Raw genomic sequence first — 23,786 nt, forward strand, 5'->3', positions numbered from 1 at the left:
TGACTACGACCCCCTGAAAGTAACACACATTGCGCCGGCCACGCGCAGAGTTGTGTCTTTTTTTTCTTCCCCGAGAGCAGATTTGTCCGACGGAACGCTCGTCAGGCAACAAAAGATGAGAGACAAAAACTACTTATCCCACACGCCGCGGGACTATAAAGGTTTCTTCCCTCCCGACCCCTCCCCCCCACCGTCATCTGCTGCCCACGGTGGCTCAAGGATATCAAAATAAATGAGCCACGTAATCTTTCACAGCAGTAGCGACACGTCTTTGCGTGGAGGGAAAAAAAAAGGGGATCAGCGGCTTTTGTCTCTGATCTTGTTTTTTTTTTTTTATTACAATACATTGGAAACGATTCTGGCAGGACGAGTTAAAGCAGCAGCTGGGCATAAAGTGTTTGAAGGGCACGCTCACTTCCAGCCAATGTCATCGCGCGCCCTGACGAATCCTTTTGCGAAATGTTCAGCCGCTCGGCGCTGGTGGAGTCTGGAAAGTTCTAATCCGTCTCCCAGATGTTGCGGCTTCCTTCTCTTTCCTTCGCCCTGGTTTTATTGAAAGTCTGGGTACCGCCGCTCATCACACGATGAAGCAAGCGAGCTCTTTTGATCTCGCCCCTCTGCTTCCCTCTCCTCCCCTCCCGGCGACGCCTACCTTGACCTCCACGTGCGCCATGAGCACGGCGAAGCTGGTCAGGTGCGTGCACGAGCAGCTGGTGTGCGTGCGGTTGGTGGCCAGGAGGCGACAGTCCTGCGTCGACCAGAATCCCGTCATGGTGCGCTTGGAGTAGCTCCAGAACGAGCAGTTGGGATTGAAGTTCTCCTCCGAGTGCTGGAGGTAAGAGAGGGAGGGAGTGGGTGAGAGAGAGCGAGAGAGATTAAGAGAGGGATGAGGGGGAGGGAGGAGAGGAGGGGAAGAAAGAGGTGGGAGGAAGAAACGCAAAAGTGAGAAAAAAAAGTGAGAAAAACAGTGGGAGGAATTGGAGGAGAGGAGGACAGAGAGGAAGGTACACAGAGTGTTGTCCAGTCAACACACACACACACACACACACACACACACACACACACACACACACACACACACACACACACACACACACACACACACACAACCACAACAACAAACAGAAGGGACGGAATTCCAAAGTGCAGCAACAGATAAACACAGAGGCATCCGTGACTGTTGTGTGAGTGCAGGAGAGCCGCTTGTGTTGTGTAAACTGATGGAGTGAGTGTGTGTGTGTGAGTGTGTGTGTGTGTGTGTGTGTGTTGAGAAGTCGCTGATAATGAGCAAGCGACAAGCGAGGGCTGCCGACGGGCCGGATCACCGCCCGGATCGGCATTCGGTGAGTCATGAAAACAACATCGGACAGCTGCATCCATCCAGCATCACGGCTCAATATTCATCCTTCGCTGCTTACGGCTGCTTTATTGTTTAGGAGTGAGTCACCTCTGAAGGCAACAGCCCAACGCTGACAGAGCAAGGTGGTTGAAATGGAATTGAAAATTTCCTCTTTTTATGGGTTAAAAAAAACTTGCATATCTATGGTAATTTGCCTTTCACATTACAGAATAAGAAAGTTTTGATATTGACGTCCATGTCCTTGTCCGCTCATGGCCTTTTCACATTCAGCCCTTTGCGATGGACGTCTCCGGCAAAATGCAGATGTAATTGGCTTTTTCCTTGTTGTTGTTGCTGTGAAAGACTCTCCTGCTATGTAATCTATTTTTTTCTGAGAGTGAAAACTCAATTATTTAGCCAAGACTGCTGTGCACTACTCGGTTTTCCAGCCTCTCTGTATTCCAGCATAAGTTGTTTTTTGAGCGCAGTTGTTTGACAAGAAAAATCTATAAAAATAAAAAAGCCAAGAGGATACTGTGAGTGTGTTTTGGGGGGTGGGTGGGTAGCAAAATAAAACAGGGAGACAGAATACTTTTCAAGAATCAGATAAGACCTCAGAAAGAAGAAGAAAGAAAATGATACCATCTATTTTAAGCTGCGGAAAAAAACTCAGAAAGTATACGATGCATGTTGGGATGGCAGTTGTGAAATATGATCTTCAAAAATAAACCGCAGTGCCTGTGTTCTATCTGACAAATAAATAAAGAAAACTAAAAAAAAGTATAAAATTAGCATCCTTTGACCTCTATTTTTGTATCATTGTACCATCGTCAGGCATTTTTTTCCCCCCAAATCAACGATCCCAAAATAAGTCTGTTTTTCTTTTACCTGCAGGTGTTTGACGATGAAGACCACCGGCTCAGACAGGTACACCTTGTTGGCCTCCTTGTTAATTGATGCCGTGATGACGGGCGAGTTGACGATGACGGAATAGTTGGGGTAGACGGCCTCGTTGCTCAGCTTCACGCTGGCGTTCTCCGTGGACAGGTAGGCGCCCAGGTTCCTATACAGGACGAAGGCCATCCTGATCTCACCTGTGAAGACCAGGAGGAGAAGACATGGAGGAGGCACGCTTCCTAATTGGCGGCTTAGGCCAGAAATAGACCGCGAGCGGGATGGAGCGAAAGGGGGGAAGGGAGGGTTGAGGGGAGAGAAAAACCCACTGGAAGTGGGTTAAAGGGGGGAAGTAAAAGGGAAGAAGGGGAAGAGGTTTGTGAAGGGAGAGAGCTTATGTGATTTCTCTTCCTACCGTTCCTGCCGTGCTGCTTGAGAGTGCTGGCTGACAGCTGGATGGAGTTTCCGTGTAGCTCTGACTGAGGGAACGTCAGGTCTGCCAGGTTCCCATCCGTGCTCAGCCTGGCCACTTCCAACTCTGCAGAATACACACGCACACGCACATACACATGCACACACACGGCGTGTCAGACCGTAGGGCATGAGGCAAGTTGCATCACAATTTATTGCATCAGTCTCTGAGAAAAACTGTGATTTCTTTTCAAAAAATGAAAGTGATTTAACACATCCAAGCAGACAAGTCTGATGTTTTTCCTTTGTCTAGGTCCAAGCATGGGTTGAGAAGAGCTGGCTGCTAGGCACACACTATCTTTACTTTGTTTCTTGCCCCAAGAAACTGCTGTTGGTCAAATTAAAACATGGTGTGCACAAAAAAAGAGGCTTAAGTGTTCTTAGTCGTCATTTTTGGGTGAAAATGCAATCCACTTCAGACAGAAACAGCCTCTAATGCAGCTTCCATTCGAATGTCTTTGATAGCGCTTAGACTCACAAGAGCTTCCTGGGTTTTTTTTTCCCTCTTCTTCCTCCTGGAGGTTTTGAGAGCAGTGAGCGGCAGCGACTGGTTATAAAACCCGGCAAAATAAAGCTCCTTCTGTCTGAGGTTGGCAAGACGGGTTAGCCAACATCCAATCGCGACGATCCCGCACCGCATCACGTTGAAACAGCGCAGATTTTCTTGCATTAAAATAGGAAACAAAAAACATCTCCAGGCGACTGCCGTGACAGGTGGAGGAGGAAAGATAATCCAGCCCTGCTCTCTGTTGCATTGTGGGAATCCAATTTCAGCACCCGGGTTCGTTAGTGCGCTCCCCATTAACGGCGACGTAATGTAGTAGATAAAGTTTGTAATTAAGCTCTAATTACACCTCTGGTTTATCACTTATCTTTTGCTTGTGACTGATTTGCTGATTTGGACGAAGCTTCGACGGGAAGGTGTGTGTGTGTGTGTGGGGGGGATAAAATTAAAACAGCTACACAAGTAAACAACACAAGGGCAAATGGGGTGGGGTGGGGTGGGGGAGTAGCGGTAGAAGTCAGAGATGGCGGAGAGGAAGGAGAGTCGGGGAGGTCAGGAGAGGCGCTGGAACGCTGCGACACACATAAATTAATAAATAAATAAATAAAGTGGGAATCAAAGGAGGGGGCGGGGCCAGCAGGCGTGTGAAGGGCAGTGGAGAGAGAGAGAGAGAGAGAGAGAGAGAAGACTCCTATGCCACCAATCTGGCCACAGGGGGCGGCAGAGAGCACGCGGTTTGATCTAATTACAGCGTCCTTGTCGCGACAATCCTCCTCGGAAAGAAACGCGCGCGTTCGTCGTCGTTATCGTACGTGCGCCGCCGCGGCGCCGCTTATCTCCCCGAATCGCTTGTTTTTGCTTCTAATAACGATTCCATTTATTCATTATTCAATCTTAACAAGGCTCCGCCACAGCGTCACCTGCGAAAGGCCGTTTCAAGCATCGCGTTCCGGTTCTCCCCTCCTCCACGTAACAAGGGGCTTGTTAAAGGAGGAGGGGGGGGGGGGGGGTGGAAGTAGGAGAGAGATGAGTGGCGATATCAGTCAGGTTATGAATAAAGGGGAGAGATAATCACGGTGGATCTGCCCACTGGATTAGCTGGGAGGGAGGATTAACTGCACGGAAAAAAGAGGAAGGAAGAAAAAATGGAGGAGGAGGAGAAGAAAAAGAATCCGGAGACAAAATCTTCCACAAAAGATGATTTCCTCTGTCAACTTCCGCTCAAAAAGTAGGTAGCCCGCATCCCGGCTATTTACGTAACCGGGGGGGTGGGGGGGGGGGGTCCCGTCGATGTGCGTGCGCAAGGAGCGGCAAAAAATAAAATACATAAAAATAAATAAATAAATCCAAATTATATAAGCCGCGCTCGTGTGTGTGTGTGTGTGTGTGGGACGGCAGTCGTTTGGAGTAGCGGCGTTGAAGTCAAGAGAAAACAGGACGCACTTGTCGGCCATCGAGTTCAGTCCAGTCAAAGTCAAGGGCGTCCCAACGCCGCGGCCCCCTCCAGTCGCTGCTCATCTCAGCGGCAAGCGATGCGAAAGTGAACAACGGCGGCGAGAAGGAAAGAAAGTGGAGGGTGGAGGAGGGGTGGTGGGACCCTTAAAGCAGCGCTCGTACGCACTCACCCCACCCCCACCCCCTCTTCCATGACTGACGATGATGATGATGATGATGATGTCACGGTCTTTTTTTTTTTTTTTTTAGGGTTTCCTGTTTTATTTTGAAAAGTCTCATCTGCCGTTGGTTGTTCTGCACCTTTACTTCCTATTCCTTGTTTTCCCGCCTTCCATTTTTTTTTTTCTTGGTTGCTTGGTTGTCTTATGTTTCATCATTGTTTGTTTCTTCTCATCTTCCTTGTCTGCTTCGTCATGCTTGTTATATCTTCTGTTTTTATTTTATTTTATTATTCTTATTCTTATAGTAGTATTATTATTATAAGTCCCTTTTTGTTATTTGTATTTGAGGACACCTTTAGTCAATTTTGTCCATTATTTGAAATAAACAGCTTTTTGTTTTGAACATTCGGAGTTAACTGCATTTAGATCTGCCTGCAACACCCATGCCACACTCGTGAATGGTGATGATGATGATAATGATGGTGGCATTGAAAGCGGAATTACAGGAAAAGAAGGAAATCAAATGGGAGTAAACAGGGAGGGGGCAGAGAAGATAAAAAAAAAAAAAAAAAATCAAGGCAAACACGAGGGAGCAGATTCTCCATCTCTCCCCAGCGTCTCGTTGTTGATCCGTGGCCTCGATGATGAGAGGATCAGTGATGGAAAGGACGAGGGGACGAGGGGGAGGAGGGAGCGGAGTGATGTGTGTGATGCCATAATAACTAGCTTTGTTCTGCTTTGTCAATCCCGCCCACTGGAGGGGGAGGAGGGGATGGAGGGGGGAGGCAGAGAGAAATAAAAAAGTGTCTTTGGCAATCGGTGGCGAGGCCTGGTGAGCCTGAAGGCCGACTTCCTTCACCCCCCCCCCCTCCCTTTTTTTTCAGTTTTCTTTCAATCCGACGCTTTGTTCTGTGAGTCAGATTCTCGAGTGGAGGGTTGATCCTCGCTCGCATCGCGGGCCTGTTTATTATCGCTTCTGCACGCTCTCACTTGACGCACACCTGATGATACATTTAGAATATTCCTAGATTTTATCCAGAATATTGCACCGAAACAAACTGTTCATTCCAGCGTGTTGTCGCCTGTTTGTTAAAAGGCACGTTCTTCTCCGCCTTTTCGACTAATGTTGACATCAACATTAATTACCGCACTTGATTTGCTTGAAGTAGCCTGATTCAAGTTTTTAATAACATTATTTTGCCTGTTAGCTGCTTCATTTGTGTCAAGCTTAGTTCAGGATGGCAGTTTTTCCCTGAGGTGTCAGGCAAAAAGACTTCAATAAACACTTGTTTCGATTTTATTTCTACTTTATTACTTATGCCTCTTACAACAAAATTCAATCTAAAATTTGTCAATCTGAAATGTAGTTGGACATTTGATATTTGACTTGCCGCTATGAAAGAATTATTGGCTCTGAGCTGAAAAGAGCCACAAGCAGAAAAATCCCTTCTTCTCCTTCTTCTTCTTCTTCTTCTTCTTCTTCTTCTTCTTCTTTTTTTAAATAAGCACAAAGAAATATTGGCTCAGCCCTGTTTTCTGGTTCAATTTTACTTCGAAACCAAATTAAACCAGAATGGCACTGTCAACTTCAGCGCCGCCTCAATGTTTATTATGGGACAACAAAATTCCTTATTTTGTTTATTCAAGTGCAAGCCCATAAAGTCCAAGGCAAACACACAGTTGCTAAAGTCTTACAGCCCGGAGTCTGACGGAGCAGGAGGAGAAACTCTGATTCATCTATCGCTCCATCCTTCTTCTCCCTTTCAGGTCCACAGTAACTCGAGGCAACTTCCTCTGAGACGTACTAAACCTTGCTGCAGTAGTTAAATGTGCGCTATTCCCGTATCGTGGCGCTGATTTATGACAGTAACAGACTGAGTCCGGGCAGTTCCTGCAGCGGTTACAGTTCAGATGAGGCTTAATAGCAAATTCTATTTCTCGTTTGTTGCATGAAACCTCAATCTGGAGGCGGGAGGGTTCGGCATTCACTTTTACCAGGAAGTTACATCAGATTCTTAGATCTCTGGCCGAGGGAGCTGGTTTATACTGTTACAAGACCGACGAAAGTTCAAAAAAAAAAAAAAAAAAAAAACGTGGAAAAAAGCGAACTCTATGAATCCCACATCGTTACGCTTTCATGTGTTCCACAAATCTGACATAATGAACAAAAGGGGCAGAAAAAAAAGAAAGCGTTCATCAGTCTGCAAGAAGCTGGCGCCCTGCAACAGCCGGAGCGGCAACACTCACTGTGGCAACTCGGCAAGATCAAACGGAGGTTAAGTGCCTCGCTTGAAGGCACCTTGACAGCTCTTCGGACTCGGCAGGGTCCAGCTGAGATTTGAAGAGGCAGCCGAGCGGCGGTGGTGGTGGTGGGGCGGTAAAAGCATAAGGTGTACTCACGGATGTTGTCGGTGGTCTCCTGCACGATGTCCGTCTTGAGCAGGTTGTCGGCCAACATGAAAGCTCCGGTCTCCACCGTGTCCAGCAGCAGCGTGGCCGAGTGGAGCTGCTCGCTGGTGGACAGACCCCTCCAGGCCAGCTGGGCCCGCGGCTGCAGCAGGTTGTTCACCGTCTCCACCATGGCCTGGGGCAGAGGAGCAAGCACAGCGGATCACGCGTCGGAAGAGAGAGCGGCGTGCCACAGAACGCCGAGGACAAGAGGCAGAGCGGCAAATCGCTGGGTGGATGCTGCTATTTATTTGTTTCCTTGAAACGGATATATTGTTGCCCAGCGATGAACTGGCGACTGGTCCAGGGTGTGACCCCGCCTTCGCCTTGTGAGAGCCGGGATTGGCTCCAGCAAAACACCCGCGACCCTGAGTGCAGGAGAAAGCGGGTGTATATAATATAAGTTTTAATAAGTAAATAAGTTGTCATTAGAATAAAGTTGTAATTGTTCACATTGCTAGTTGACATTATTATTTGAGATAATTCTGAAAGTGTGAGACTATGCAGATTTCTTTGAAGTTCTTGTGTCATTTATCAAATGAATATTTAATGAAATGCAGCAATTTTGCTTTTCATTTGTTGTCATTATTTTTATTCATTTGCAAAAACCAAACAATTTGACGTCGGTATTATGTGTCAACTATTGGCCAACCCGCGCCATTTGCCATCAGCACATCATCAGTTTTCACATTGGACGTACGACAGAAGGCAGCTGGTTGGATGCGACAATGACAAAGCAGATTTCATTTATCACGTTGATAAATTACGGCAACAAAAAAGACGTTAAGCGATGCAAGAAGGAACATTCACATGCATGACGCGACAAAGGCGAGAACACAGAAGCTGTTAAATTAAATATAGCGGAATTTCCAAACTGGTTGTCCTCACTTAATTTTTTATTACCTCCCCCTTTTATTGTCTCTGTGCAAAAAGGATGTCGTGATTGAAGCTCCACCACAGATGTTCTGAAAAATAAAGCTAAGCTAATTAGCTGATTGCAATCACAGTGAGCCTGTGGCCCCCCCAAACCTGTTTTTTAAGAAATAGTCTTATCTTTTTAGTTTGAAAACTTGTGCTTGAGGGACTGAGAATAAATTAGAGTTTTATCTGATAGAGTCAGCTGGGTCATATCCTCCCGAGCTGAACCCTTTCCAATCCAAAAAAAGGAAAAAAGGAAGGAAAAAAAAGAATAAACAAAATATCACCAAAGTTAAAAGAAGGTGGCGAACATGATATCTGAGGAACGGGTCTTGTCTCGTCTGGCGCCCGTGTTCCTTTATACTCTTTTATACTCTCTCTAGACTTCACCCCCTTGATTCCAGACGTGAACACCCACACGTTTGGACACACACACACGTCTCTGAGAGACCCTCGGGGAGGTGAAGAAAAACATGGAGGAGGGAGAGAGGGAAGGGCGGAGAAGGGGGGAGAGCCACGGGAGAGCGAAAAAAATAAAATAAATTCCGGAGACTGTGTGGTGACAGGCGTCCGCCGGGGAACTGAAGTTGGAGAAGCGGGCGCAGGTGCTTTCAGACGCGCACACCTCGCACCCCTGCCCGCCTCTTTATTTTCGCTTTTCTCCTCTCGCTGATTGCCAGCTGCCGTTCCTGCGAACTGCACCTCCCCTCGTTTCCCCGCTGCCTTTCAACGGATGGACGGAGGGATGGATGGATGGGTGTGAAAGTGGAAGAAAGGACTGCAGGGGCCATTGTGCAGGAAAAAGGGGTCTCCAGCTGGGAATTGTACAAGGGGAGGGGGAGGGGCTGTGCATGATTTTATTGGTTCATGCCGTCAAGCGTTTGACTTCCTCCCGCGACCTCTCACTCGAGTAGAGGGAGGCCAGTGGGGAGCGACAGCGACCGCAATTGTCAGGCAGTGTGTTTTCATTTTTTTCCTTTGCCCACCCTCCCCGTGTGGTGTTTGTGTGTGTGTGTGTCCGCATGAAGAGGAACACCGGAGACGATTTCTCACATGAACGACGACGCGGCGCTCGACAAAACCTCCCTGAAATTAGAGCCGATCCCACCTGCTCGTTGCCGGGGGAAGCCAATCGATACAGTGTATCACGGGCACCAAATTAGTGGTTAGCCTTCGAGCTAATATGATAATATGAAGTCCTCTTTTAGCGCCGGCGGCTAATTAGCCGGGGTGCATATCAGATGAGTTTGGGAGGGCTACATGTAAACAAAAACTAATTAATCCGGCGCTTCGGCAAACACCCCCAAATAAACAGGAGCGCGAGAAGCGCGGCCGCTCTTATCAGCCGCTACGTAGCAGCCGCTACGTAGCAGCGAGTCGGACCATGTTCTTACAGGTTGGCCCACCAATTTCCACCCGTTATGACATCACGTAGACATCGATTACATTTGAAATTTGGCAAATGAAGCTCGACGATCAACAGCGTTATAAAAAGAAAACACTGTTGAATAAAAAAAGAGATTTGATTAGCAGATCAAAAACTGAAAAAAAACAAAACACCAACACACCATCAACCAACCACAGCTGAAGCCATTTCTCACCAGATAAAACATCATTTGGGCTTCTGCAAGATTGGATTTTCTGCTAGTTTACCGGTAAGCTAAATTTAATTTGTTCTAAAAAGACAAGCGGTAACATCGCTTAACCCCGAATTAACTGATGAGCTTATCAGTATTTGATTTAATCTAATGGGTTCCCCCCCCCCAACCCACTAAAGGGGATATTTTGTCTATTTTGTTAACAAGTGGGGCCCCTTTCATTTTGCCCCATTTTGCCGCCTGATTATACTGAAAATTAATTAACATGTCAACTGTTATTTAAATTCATTTATCCATTTGTCATTGCCCTGCAGCTGATGAAGCACAGCCATAAAAGACATACTTAGAGTTTTACATATTTTAAATAAAATATAACTTTTTCATTATTAACTGTCTATTCATTTGGGTATTTAATGGCAGAATAAGAGCTATAGAATAAGTAGGTTGTCATTTTGACTGCAATCGATCACATTGCTAACGGTAGCTAGCGGTGAGCACTGTCGCCGCACAGCAAGAGGATCGCAGGTTCGAGTCCCCACCTGGGGTCTTTCTCTGTGGAGTCTGCATGTTCCCCCTGTGTGTGCCCGGCCTCTCTCGCCCAATCCGCGCATGCACATTATGCTAATTGGCAATTAGACCGTCTGTGGATATAAATGTGAGTGCAAATTATTGTTTGTCTCCATGTGGCCCTGCAATAAACTGGCGACTTGCCCAGGGTGAAACCCTTGCCCTCGCCCAAAACAGCTGTGACAGACTCCAGCGCGCCTCTGAGCCTCAGCATAATCAGTGTGTGTCACTGAGCCACTGTACAGAATACAGAGGTGCTCATTTATTTTCAGTACAGATGACAAGCCGCGAAGTCTGACAATTATTACCTATTTGATGAAATGTTAAAAAAAAAGAGTTAATGTGAAGGCAGCCAAAGCTTATCATATTCATATTCATAATAAAGTGCATGGGGGCGGAATGTGTGCGCTATCGATGTATGCATGAATGAGCCCATACGCGCTGACATTTACTGCACATGCCCATCATACAATATGGATTTGTTTGTCTTATGTGGGCATATTTATATATTTATATATTTATTTATTTATATTTTCCCAGAGCCCGTTCCTTGTAGAAGCGTTGGCATGAGACTTGTGCTAATGTGACTGTGTGCGTGCACCCGTGTGTGTGTGTGTGCGCGCCCGCGTGTGTGTGTGTGTGTGTGTGCGTGCACGCATGCGTGTGTGTGTGTGCGCGCCCGCGTGTGTGTGTGTGTGTGTGTGTGTGTGGGAGGAACTGTTGGAGGGCGTACACAAGGGGCTGGAAGATGCAGTGCAGTGCATCATTCTGCTCCACTTGCTTTACAGTAGCCGCAAAGACAGGGACAGGCAGGGATGGAGAGGGAGGGACGGGGAGGGATGAGGAGGGACAGGCAGGAATGGAGAGGGAGGGATGAGGAGGGATGGGGAGGGTTGGGGAGGGACAGTGACCAGCACTGAGGGACAGTGATGAGCAAGGAGGGACAGGGAGGAATGAGGAGGAATGGAGACGAGGGACAAGGAGGGACGGGGAGGGATGAGGAGGGACAGAGACGAGCAACAAGGGATGGAGACGAGCGAGGCGGGACGGGGGACAATATGCAGTCACGGCAGAGACGCCACCGTCCACTGGCTGCCGCTGCTGAGCTCCTTGTGATGCACTGCAGATAAGGCCCCCCCTCCCCATCGCCTCCACCCCCTCCCCCCATCCTCATTAAACTTTTCATTGCTTTTATTGAACTTCTGATTATCTTGCAATTTCAATGCGATTGCTTTTTCAATATACATTTTTCCCCCCACCACTTTCATTGAAATTTAATTCGCCGCCGTCGAGATTGCATCGGTTGGCGTGTGGCGATAGGTGTGTGTGTGGGGAGGGGGGGAGAAGAAGAAGCAGAAGAAGAAGAAGAAGAAGAAGAAGAAGGAGAAGAAGAAGGGTTGTGATTTCCTTGATGTCCAGACATCTCAACATCAGAAACTCGACGACGGGATAAATGTGCGCATGCTCGTGCGCGCATGTGTGTGCCTGTGTGTGTGTGTGTGTGTGTGTGTGTGTGTGTGTGTGAGAGAGAGAATCGGGAAGCGTGCGAGTGCCTGTTAGCTCTGTTGGTGACATTTCTGTGCTCACAAGTACGAGGACTTGAGGGCTAAAATGGAGACAGGTTTTTTAGGGGTCTTCAGAGAGTGGAGCGACTCTGCAGAGACAGATAAGGGTGTCGCTAGTGTGTGTGCGTGCGTGTGCGTGTTGTGTGTGCATTGTGAGCATGAATACTGTATGTATTACAGGGTAGCGCACACAGGCGTGGGCACGTGCACGCACGCGCACGCACGCACGCACGCACACGCGAACGCACGCAAACGCACGTGTGCACGCGCACACACACACACACACACAGAGGAAATGGAGCAGAAGTGAAATGCTTTGAAGCGTCGGGGTAATCCAGCGGAAACTGCAGCGGAAAGACAGACTAGGGCCGGGATGCTCTACTACTCCCAGCTACTCAAGGGAGCGCGGGCGGGCGCGGGCGCGGGCGCGCACGTGCACGTGGACGCTGCCCTGTGAAATGATGGAGTTGGGATGTCAGAGAGAGAGAGGGAGAGGGAGGGGCAAGAGCAGAACAGGGCAGGGAGGAAGTTCTTTTATCTTTTTGCCCCCCTCCCCTCCTCCACCCCCTCCGTTTGTCTTTGGTCCGCTTGGCCGAGCTCACGGAAAGCGCATGTTTTCGGAAATGTTTTCATGGGATGCGCCGGCTTATCTGTCGCTCGCTGTCGGTTCGTCTCCCCGATGGGGCCGAGCCGGCCGACAAATCGGGCTTTAAATTTGCAGACCGCCCGCCCGCCGCTCTGACCCGCCGACCACAAACAGAGGACTAATCAGACATTGTCACTGAGCGCCGCTGTCACCCCCCTGCCCCTCGTCTACCATCTTTCCCTCCTCTGCTCGCGCCCCGCCGTCCCTGCCCAAGTGAAAACTCCCCTCTCTCCCCTCTCTCCCCTCCCCTCTCCTCTCCCCTCTCCTTTCCCTCGGTCTACCTTGCAGTTTCCAACTCTCCCTCCATCAATCCGCCCTACAGCATCAAAGCCTCTCCGCAGCACCAACTTCATCATGAATAAATTGCCAATTTAGTGTACATGAAACGAGTCCCCGCTTCCCCAAACGAGGCGAGGGAGGGGGGAGAGGAGGGGAGGAGTGCAGGGAGGAAGAGACAGAAAGGAGAGGGGAGAGGGAGAATTCAATTATTTTTTGTCTCTATTAAGAACGCAACCCCCTCCACCCTCCCCCCCACCCCCAACCCCACCCCCAACCACCACCCAGTCGCCCCCTCCCAGCACCACCCTCCCTGCCCACTCTCCTCGCCTGGCAATTAGTGCTGCGGGTAATTAACGAGGAGAGGGCAGCGCCACGTCTCTAATCATTGCGCACGTTCCCTCTTTTTTTGCAGTTTTTTTTCCGCCAGAGTGAGGACTGTTGGTGTAATTTTGCTTCGTGTTACAACAGCTAATTATATAATCGATCATTCCCAGCCCCCCCCTGCAGTACCCGCATGTGTGTGTGTGTGCGCGCGTGTCGCAAAGCACTTTTGATTGCAACCTGTAAACCGGCTGCGTCTTTATCACCCGACTGGGGAGGCAGATCAAAACGCACGACGCTCCGCGATGCGACGGGCTCGGATCAATGTTTGAATATATATTTATATAACCCTGTTTGTGATATGCTTCTGTGTGGATTTGTGCACACCGGTGCCTGTGTGTGAGTGTGTGCGTGCGTGAGTCGGCTTGCATATAGTCCTAAGCCATGTTCTATGATGTGACATTGCTGACTGGTGCTGACGTTAAGACTTTTCAGGGAGAGAGTGAGGGAAAAAAAAGGCCTGCATCAGGAGAAAAAGAGCTCCCCTATCAGGGATGTGTGCGTGTGTGTGTGTATGTGTGTGTGTGTGTGTGTGTGTGGGTGAGGGTGTGTGTGAATAAGTGCATGTTTGCCGGTGTGTCTGAGGATGCAGAGCAGGAAAAGGAGAAACTCTGCAGTCCGTCTGCAGCTCGAATGAGGAAGGGCGGCAACTTTCATGTCAGTTTAAAGGGACAGTTTACTGCAAAAAGACCTCATTTTCATACTCTCACACTGCTGATGGAGGCTCTGGTGACATTTCCTAATCTGGATGGGAGTTTTCACATTGGAAAAGGGGTCAACCCAGTGCCCATACGCACACCATAGATTACAATGTGCTCAAACGTTAAAAAAACAGCAATAACAAATAACAAAATTAAACGTGGGCGACACGGTGGCGCAGTGGTTAGCGCTGCCGCCTCACAGCAAGAAGGTTGTGGGTTCGATTCCTGGGACCTTTCTGTGTGGAGTTTGCATGTTCTCCCTGTGTCTGCGTGGGTTCTCTTCGGGTTCTCCGGCTTCCTCCCACAGTCCAAAAACATGCATGTGAGGTCAATTAAACACTCTAAATTGTCCGTAGGTGTGCATGTGAGTGTGAATGGTTGTTTGTGTCTATGTGGCCCTGCGATGAACTGGCGACTTGTCCAGGGTGTCCCCTGCCTTCGCCCTAAGACAGCTGGGAGAGGCTCCAGCAGACCCCCGTGACCCCCGTGACCCTGAGCTCGGGAAGAAGCGGGTATGGAATGGTATGGTATGGTATGGAAAATGAATGAATGAAAATTAAACGTGACTCGTCTCCCCTCTGCTCATGATGATGATGATGAACCACCTCCAGCACTGATAGCATGCTGGCAAATCAAAATCTGTGTCGAGAAACAAAACGCTCAACTTGACAAGTTTGTCTTTATTTTCGTGCTCCTGCAAGTTGCTGCGTTCCAGCATAAAACAAATAAGGGTCAGCTTTTCAGTCTATGACCTGTGAAACAAATGACCCAGGAACCAGAGTCACTCTTTTTAAACAGACTTTGAAACTTTTGTATTCACTGCTTCCTTCCCGAAAACTCACTTTTTCATAAACTGTCCTTAATCTTATCTTTGAAAAAAAAAAAAAAAAAAAAAAAGCTCCATAAATCCTTTTCACAAAGCATTTCATGAAAATTCCTTGACATTTCCATGTCTTCTTTTCTTTACTGTCATGTCTGTTGATGGTTTTAACGTTCCACACTTCCTGTTTTTTTTTTACCCCTCTGAAAGCACTTTACAGAATTGCGCAGAATATGAATGGTGCTATTGCCCGGCCTTGAATCCCTTCTAGTGAGAGCTTTCGAACACATTACGGCGATATGTCTTCACAGTTACGCCGGTGCCAGTCCTGGCTAGGAAGCTACAATGGATGTTTTGGCTTCCTTTGTATTGGCAATGTGTGGATTCCTCCACTCCCAAGCAGAAACTGCACATTAGGTGTAAATTAGAAAACGCTACCGGAGCCTCCATCATAGTCCTGAGGAGCCAACAGGCGAAAGTGTAATTTTGGCTGTACTTTCTCAGTGCAGTACAAAACCAAATTCCCATCGTATACCCGCCCCCCTCCCCGAGTCCCCTCTCCTCTTTGATATTGACTAGAGAAGACATCCCATTAAAACGAGGCAAACAACGAGCCGTTTGCCGGACACGGCTGCAAGACAGAGCAGCTGCTGTTGATATTGATCGCAGCCTTTTATCGGTTGCATGGACTCTGAATGCAAAGAAAAAGACAAGACACTGGAAACAAAAGGGCGGCGGGCAAAGCCGCTTTGAGGACACCGAGCTGTCATTCAGGCATCAGTTCATGGCGGCGGGCAAAACGAATGCAAATGATATAAAGAACACAACAAGGTTCTTCAAAGGGTTAGGATGCAAGAATCATAGAACAACTGTTGCAAAGAACAAAAAACAAAAAGCGTTTGAATTTTTGCACGGAGCTGCGTGATGTATCACAAGCATACACAACATTGCTTCACAGGTTACATGCTGAGTGAGGAAAACGAATACAATCCAGAATAACAAATTATCAATAAAAAACAAAACAAAACAAAACAAAAATGGAACAATGGCAAAGTAATTAGCAGTACCAGGGAGCGGAAATACCTGTGTGAAAAACCTGCAGGACCTTTCTCTCTTCTGAAGCTGCGGATTCAAACAATTGAGCTGTTAGCGATGTAACACCCCTCAATCACCCTCGCACACACGCACGCACACACAATACTCAGTTGCACACGGATAATGACACCTGCTTCATTAACAATGCGCGCAGAGACTGGCGGCTCAAATCAATTGCGTTCTCTTCTCTTGCAGACGTACACTCACTCTCTCCTTCTCCTCCTCCTCTTCCTCCTTCTCCCCCTCTTTTCCTCTGACATTGTTACACATAATTTCCTCCGCTCCCCATTCGGGCCAGTCTCTGCCTCCAACGTCAAGTGAATTGATGGCATTAATTACTCTGCCACTCGTGCGTGATTGGTCATATTCGATTTCCTAACAAAAATTAGCATAATAAGCCAGCATATTACTCAATTAGGCACATATAATTGGGCCATTATTGAAATCAGGAGGTATGTGTTTCCTCCCCTGTGGAGGACTCCTTTTTTTCTCCTTTTTTTTTTTTTTTTTTTTAACAAATCCAACCTTTAACAGGCCATTTGGTCAAAAGCAAAACACAGATTAATTGATTCCACTTACACCTGTTCTAGTATGTATCACTTCAAATGGCTTTGCTGAGCTACTTAGCAAAGGGGAGCGCAGGAGACAGGCCGGGGTGAGGGAGAAAAAAATAAAACCGACCAAATGAGTCAGATGTAAAAGGCGGGGGAAAAAAAGAAGGAAGCCAGTGACTGTAGGAGAACTGGCACCAGCCGTCAATCTGGCTGCGAGAGCCCGCCTATCAACGTTGACCCCAGCAGAGGCAACGGAGGAGCGCCGGTCTATCGAGTCAGTCAGTCAATTAGCCTGCTGAGGCGGCCAGTCAGCCGTGCCCTAATGACTTAATTCAACTTAAACACAATGTCCACATGAACTACATTCTGCCCCGATCCGCACGGGTAGTGGAAACACACACTTTGCATGGTCAGGACCGGGATCCAGCTCAATGTAATTGCGAAGGAAGCGCTCCAACCGCCTGCTTATCGACGGCATCTCCGCGTCTGTGGCTGCGACAGAATTTCATCAACAACAAGCCGTGACGTAAAACACAACCCCGGCCTGTTTGCATCTGAAGTAATGCGCGTTTTCATGAGACTTTTCCTCCCGGGCAGAGTTTTATTAAATTTCCCCGCCGATCCGAGAAGACTCTCGGAACCTTGCCAGAGACTAAAAGCAGTTATCTATCACCCGTGATGTTGCGCAAAACCAGTTACGGAGACGCGCAGGCAAAAGGATAAAATAATGTTTAAAAGCTGCAATTCATCATCCGGGACTCCGGAGTGTGCTGCGTATCGTTCTTCATCGAGCTCCGAGCAAGGAGGCTCTCGTCGCCATTAAAGCTGTGAGCCCAGGACAAAAGCACAGACCTTCATCTTGCATCTATCACTCACACCATCCTTTCATACCTCCTCCCCCAGCCTCTTGTTCCCACCGGTGGCCAATGAGATAACGACTCATCGACGCCAACTGACCCTGCATTACCTTGGTGAGACTGCGGGCGGCGCTGTCCTTGCCCCCCGGTGTGAGGTTCCTGAGCTGGGAGTCCAGCAGCTCCACCAGCTGGGCCATGGCTCGCACCGTGGACGGCACGTCGCCGGGACGCAGGAGGCCCTTGGTCTGCTCTGCCAGCTCCTTGGCCACGATGGCCGCCGTCTCCCCCGACCGGAGCTGGGGGAGAGAGGGAGGAGGGTGAGGGGGGGGGGGGGTGAGGCAAAGAGAAGGAAATCGTATTGTACAATTGCTTTATTACTATTGCACTATTTTTATTATTTTCACTGATATTATTATTACTATTACTGACATTGTTATTATATATCATTATGGTATTGTTTCATATTACTATAACTAAAAAATAACTAATTACATTATACTACATTGTATTGCAGAACACTTGGAACCTCCTTATCTGCACTTGGCACTTTTTAAAAATTCTTTTAACTTTGTGCTTTTGTAAAACTTATATTTAACTTGCTACTTGGCACTTTTTAATTTTTTTTTTTTTTGCACTTTCTTTGCTCCCCGCAATGCCCAACCGTCTCAGGTTTTGCATTTCACTGCCAAGTAACGTGACATGTGGCAAATAAAATCTTTGAATTAGGAAAGGGAGAATTAGGGAGGGGGGCAGGCAGGTTAAGGGCTTGTGTAGCGAGCGGAACTGAACGTGTGAAGATGGAGTGCAGTGTGAAGGAGCACATGAGGGAATAAGAGAGCGATAACGAGAAGGATCCCGCTTTAGCACCTTGTTGCTATTTTCCTGAGGGGGTAAAAAAAAAAAAACCCGCTGGTGATATCTCCCACTCTAACACTTTGAGCTGCGAATCAGGCTGCTACAAAGGAAGTGAACGAAAAAAAAAATGTGTGGGAAGTTGTGAAAACTGGGGCAGCCCCCCCATTTTCCCTTTTCAGCAGAACAGCGCCTCAGACTCGGGCGCGCTTGTTTACTTTGTCAATGAAATGCAGCCCATGCAAATTCGGCCCCGCACCCCACGCCCCTTTAGCTTATTGCGACGGGCGCCGCGTGCGGCTAAGTGACCTTATCGGACATTTCCATTTCCCCCCGCCGCAGCGGAGAGGCAGCGCTCTGTGCATCAAAATGCGAGTATTGGGGTGAGCAAATGAAGACGGATGCGTGGCCTAAATCTTTCCCTGCGGTCGCGGCGTCTTCGCGGGTGAGAAATGGCTCCGTGGCTCCACAGTGCACATCCTTAAGCGGGAGCTTGACGCCGAAGCCGGCGGCAGCGGCAGCAGCAGCATCGTTCAGACTTACTTTCTGCATGATGTGATTGACCCAGGGCGATGTGCAGTTGCTGAGGTCAGGGCCCTGGGGATCCCAGTAGCCCAAATGGGCCACGCACACGTATGTGGCCACGCCTGCAAGACAAGCAAAGCAAACAGGGTTAGACAGGGACGACTGCGGCCAGGAGATGCCCACACTCTGGGGGTGCGGAGTGGAGGGAGTGAGGGTGGGAGGTGAGGGGGCGGGGGGGTCTTTTGTCAAGAGCGCTAATTGGCTGAAACGTGCGAGAACGAGGTGTGAGATGGCGCTCGTTGCTCTCCAGTCAGTCATCTTAAGCCGGACCGCACAATAAAAGACAACAAATTAAAGCCCGGGTTGCTTTAAAAGACAAATTAAATCGCACAATGGAGACGTTTCAATTGAAATAAATGGAAGCAAACACTTTGTTTATTATCCACGCTACGCTTTTTTAACGAGCGCACTTGCACCGCAGTTAACCAAGAAAAAAAAAATGCCTTCTGAAAATATACGGGCTTGGCCACTTTGACGATTGGTTCCCTCCGCCGGGGGAGGCTGTGCACAGCTTGCGATGCACGAGGTGCGACTCGACTCGCCAGCCAGGAGTGCGCCAAGCGAGCGCACGCTAACATCTCCGGCCGTTTTACTGAGCCGTAAACGTTGCGATCCTGAAGAGATGCCGCTGCTTTACTCCTGTGCTTAACTGTTGCTTTAATCAGTAATGTGAGACCCGACCCATAAAAACAAGCATCTGTCAGCCCACAGTTCCCACCAAAGGAGGGTTTTTTTTTAGCGGTAACCCTGGCCAAACCTTTTTTTATTATTTTCTTTTAGGGCTGTCAAACGATGAATTTTTTAAATTGCATTTGAGCTCTGAATCTTCATAGTTAATTGTGATGAATCATCTGTTGAGTTGCATGTTTAAAATTCTGTTATTTTTCCTTTTTATTTCAATATTATTGTCAAACTGTTCTTATTGGAGTGTCTTAATTGGGAACCAAACACAAAGAAAGGATTTCCTTTTTGATCTTTTGTATTGTTATTTCTTTCAAAAGGCTGCATCTAGGGTCTAGACCCACTTAGTAAATATGCATTTTGTTGAATGAAACAAAACATAACCCCTGCCATGATGCCAAAACAAATATTGAAGGATAATGATAATAAGGATGGTGTTAAAAACACAGATCTTTCTAAATATAAACACGAAGAACCACAAGGAAGAAGGAAAGCTGTATTTCTGTCCTGAGCTGAATCAAGCATCAAGCAAGTTCAAATCTGCGCTAGCAGCAGCGGACTAGGCTGTCTGCACATTGGTACGTACACTACGGCGTATGACTACGGGTCCCGGGACCTTTTTGTGCAGAGTTTGCATGTTCTCCTCGTGACTGCGTCGGTTCTCTCCAGGTTCTCTGGATTCCTCCCACAGTCCAAGAAACATGCATGTGAGGTGAATCGGAGACTCTAAATCATCCGTTGGTGTGTTTGTGAGTGTAAGTGGTTATTTGTCTTTGTTGGTCTCTATCAGGCGCTGTGATGAACTGGCCACTTGTCCAAGGTGTTGCTTTGATGACAGCAAGAAGTGGGTATTGAAGATGGATGAATGGATGTTATGCCTTGTATTTAAACTCATCGCGACGAGCGCATTAATGCTGACACCCCTAGTTTATGTTTTGTTTGTTGTCATTATATATGTTCCTACTCACCCAGAGAGCCCACAGGGCAGGGCTGCATGGCCGTCTGGCCCTGGTGCGTTCGAGGCCACGATATGTCGGCCGTCACCCTGGGACTGCAGAAGTCTTGGGGAGGCAGCGCTGGAGGCTGGGGGGCCGCCGGAAGGGCCTGGACCGGAGGGGAGCGTCCTCCCGCCTTCTGGTTGGTGTCGGGGATCTGGTTGGAGTCGGACGACGAGCCGCCGGGAGGCACCAGGATGGGCGAGCGCACGGTGGTGGTGGTCCGGTAGCGCTGGCCGGGCGAGGTGGTGAGGAGGGGCCGCGGCGTGGTGTAGTAGGGCGGAGCGCGCGTGGTGGTGGTGCGGCTGGTGGACGAGGATCCACCGCCAGCTCCTCCTCCTCCTCCTCCTCCTCCTCCTCCTCCTCCTCCTCCAACACCTCCGCCGCCTCCCGCTCGGTTCGGAGGCATCACGGGAGGTGGGCGATAGTCTGGAAACGGAAGAGCGAGAGGGATTGTTTCACTTTTTGGGGTTTTTTCTTTTTTCGAAATTGGCAAACAGTGGCAGCACCTGGGCTCTTTAAAAAGTGAAGTGCTAATGTTTTCGTGTTTTTTCGTTTCATTACGAGCTCTTCGTGCCAGATTTTTAAAGTTCAAAATCAACCCCTCCCACCGCCACCCCTCCACCCCCGCAGGACGAGGAAAGCGAGGACAAGGGACTTTAAAAGAGCCGTGATGGAGCAGCCATCTGCGTTGGCGACGCAAGCGAGCAGCGGCTACAAGCGTAAATAATACTATAGTGACAAACTCCGACGACGATGCTTTTTTTTTTGTTGCGGGCATTCGTTCTAAACAGCTCTGACGGGGAGTAGCTCGCGTTTCTGATGACTCCCCGGCGCAGTGTTTCATCTCTCATCAGGGCAGACATATGCCAGCTCTTTGTGGCGCTCTGTCTCTTCGCATCAACCGCTGAGAACCCAGAGAGGCACACGGACGTGTGTGTGTGTGTGTGTGTGTGTGTGTTTGTGTGTGCTGAGCTGATAAAATAAGGTCAAAACGTGCAATCTCCCAGTGAGACTAACAAACAGTTTGTCTTGCTGTCAAGGTAAACCAGTCTCCCCTACGGGACCAGGACATGGCGGTGGTGGTATTTGCTGCCTGTCCAGTGGAAGGGGGGGTAGGAGGTGGGTGGCTGGGGGTGGGGGGTTAGCTGGTGGGAGGCCACGCTTCACCTCCATTTATGATTTATTGGGCCGTGACATCATAAGAGGCAGAGGGGGGCACTTAAATGCAGATGACACACTCTTCTATTGTCAATATTTCATTGTAAAAAGGCTCAATTATTCACTCTGACCCCGTTGGGGAAGTGGGGGGTTGAGGGGGGTGGGGGGGCTGCGACGGAAATAAAGAATGGATGGATGACACAGTGGGGAGAAAAGGGGGAGAGGAGAGGAGCATGTGTTTGGGACGAGCGCCGGCCTGCCGTGAGCCCCCTCGCGAGCGTGCCGTAACGGCCTGCCATCAATATTTCAGGGCGGAGGCGGGGGGATAATTGTGTAATCACACTCCTTTTTGAACCCTCCCTCCCTCCGTCCCTCCCGCCCGCTCGCTAATCGCTCAGAGGACATGAGGTGTGATCTCGGGACACCCCACATTACAGCGGAGCAGGGAAAAAAACGCTGAAGTAGCGAGCATTGTCCCCAGAGTGATCGTGGTTCAGTGTCACGATCCGTTGTTTTCTGACTTCCTTTTTATGTGTCAATGCCTGTCCTGCCCTGATTGTTCCCCTCTTGTATAAATATTCCTTGTCTCCCTCTGACTCCCCTTGTGTGAGTCCATGTTTGAGTCTCTCCATTTTCTGAACTCATGTTGGATTTGCTTGTTGGATGAGTTGTTTTTTTTCCTTTTTGTGCTTTATCTGCTCCTGGTTAATATTTGTTTTAGGTGGGTCCTGCTGCTTACGGTTCAGAACATATTCCGTCAGAATGAAGAGTGACACGTTAACGCTGCTGTAAAATGTCGATTGAATAGAAAGAAATGTTGCTCTAAAAACGTCCAAAACAAGAACGCGTGAACACAAAGCGATCTGATTCGAATTAACGAGGCCTCATGGAAAGTCGTTATGTCGCTGGCTACCACAAGAAGAAGAACTAAACAAAACTGCCGAATGAATGGAGGGAGGATTAGAGGAATTACTGTCAAGAAGTGGGAGGGCCGTAATTATTCAGGACTCGTCTTCCCCTGTGTTTCCTCTGGTTTAACGTCCTGTCCATGATCTGTTGTCTTGTCACTTCTCATTCTATTCTGATATTCTCGTCTTCCCTTGAGCTGTTTCTAGTTTTGCTTCCTGTCCTTGGCTTTCCCACCTTTATCCCTGTGGGTGTCAGTTTCACCTGTGTCTTGTTGTCTGGCCCGCCCTTCTTGTCTCCACTTGCCTGGTGTGAGTGTGTCTGTGTGTGCATATAGTGCTTGTCTCAGTCAAGTTGTCATTCACGTTAAATGGTTGTCATCATACATCTTTGTAAGTTTCTCGTGTTTTTCTTGGTGGATTTGGACTCTTGGATTTTTTTCTTTTTTTAATTATATTTTTTTAGTTCAAGAGGACATTTTGATTTATTTTTTGGATCTGTAATCCAGAGTTTCCTGCATTCTTGCATCCTCCCACTTTAAACAAACCTTGACAATTAGCTCCGATTTAGAATAAGACTCAAACCACCTCAAGCGGTCTCAAGTTTTTCCAAAATGATGCTGTTTGCAAACATTTTATAATGCGATATTCTCCCTAAAGAAGATGAAATTGCTTGATGGAATCACACTGATATCCGTGGTACAGTACGCCCATATTGCTCAGTGTAATGAAAGACAAACGCTCGCAATGAAATTTGCTGCAACAATTTGCAGCCGCACACCTCGACTTCCTCACAATTTGGCACTTGAGCGATTAGTTTCTGAAGAACAGCGGGTGTTTGTCAAAACAGAGGAGGAAAAGGCAGCAGCGAGGGCAATGTTGGAGGGGAAGTTTTAACTGAAAGAAAAAGAACTGAAACGTGGCGCGTGGCCACTGGTGGCCGCTCCTGCCTGCGGCAGCACAAGTTGCTGTTTAACATGTAAACAGGAATCGTCCTGGAGCCGCTGCGCCGTGCATGTATATTGCCTTCATCAGAACAAGGAGCCCGATCTCGGCGTGCTGTGCACGGCTACGTGCTCACTGTTATCGGTTTAATTTAACAGCTGGGGTGCCTGGAGATTTTGAAATAATCCATAAATAGGCTTTTCCCACTTTTACAGTGCATGAGTAAATCAACATGTTGCACTAAATATGTTTTCCTTTCAGGCCCACAGGGTGACGGTAATAGTAGTTTGATTAAAAATCCATAACATTTGGCCTTCCGCAGATAGACGGGAAGAGAAGCAAACTAAAGCCAGAATTAATGTCTTTTGTAAAAAACAAACAAACACACAGTTGAATACAGTAGAATGT

General features: G+C 48.2%; 1 protein-coding gene across 1 annotated transcript in view; it reads right to left on the reverse strand.

The window, feature by feature from the left end:
* adgrl3.1 (adhesion G protein-coupled receptor L3.1) overlaps positions 1–23,786 on the reverse strand; it is a 139,701-nt gene that overhangs the window by 28,173 nt on the left and 87,742 nt on the right. Inside the window, exons 9-16 of the mRNA XM_076031163.1 lie at positions 20,341–20,796; positions 18,650–18,753; positions 17,365–17,550; positions 15,832–15,870; positions 7,226–7,409; positions 2,649–2,771; positions 2,228–2,433; positions 653–829 (exon numbers count right to left, since the gene is read on the reverse strand). Of these exons, the coding sequence (XP_075887278.1) occupies positions 653–829; positions 2,228–2,433; positions 2,649–2,771; positions 7,226–7,409; positions 15,832–15,870; positions 17,365–17,550; positions 18,650–18,753; positions 20,341–20,796 (1,475 nt within the window). The remainder of the gene's footprint in view (positions 1–652; positions 830–2,227; positions 2,434–2,648; positions 2,772–7,225; positions 7,410–15,831; positions 15,871–17,364; positions 17,551–18,649; positions 18,754–20,340; positions 20,797–23,786) is intronic.

This window comes from Nelusetta ayraudi, unplaced genomic scaffold (assembly GCF_046127955.1).
Source record: "Nelusetta ayraudi isolate G7.1 ecotype Tasmania unplaced genomic scaffold, CSIRO-AGI_Nayr_v1 ptg000004l, whole genome shotgun sequence".
Taxonomy (NCBI): Eukaryota; Metazoa; Chordata; class Actinopteri; order Tetraodontiformes; family Monacanthidae; genus Nelusetta; species Nelusetta ayraudi.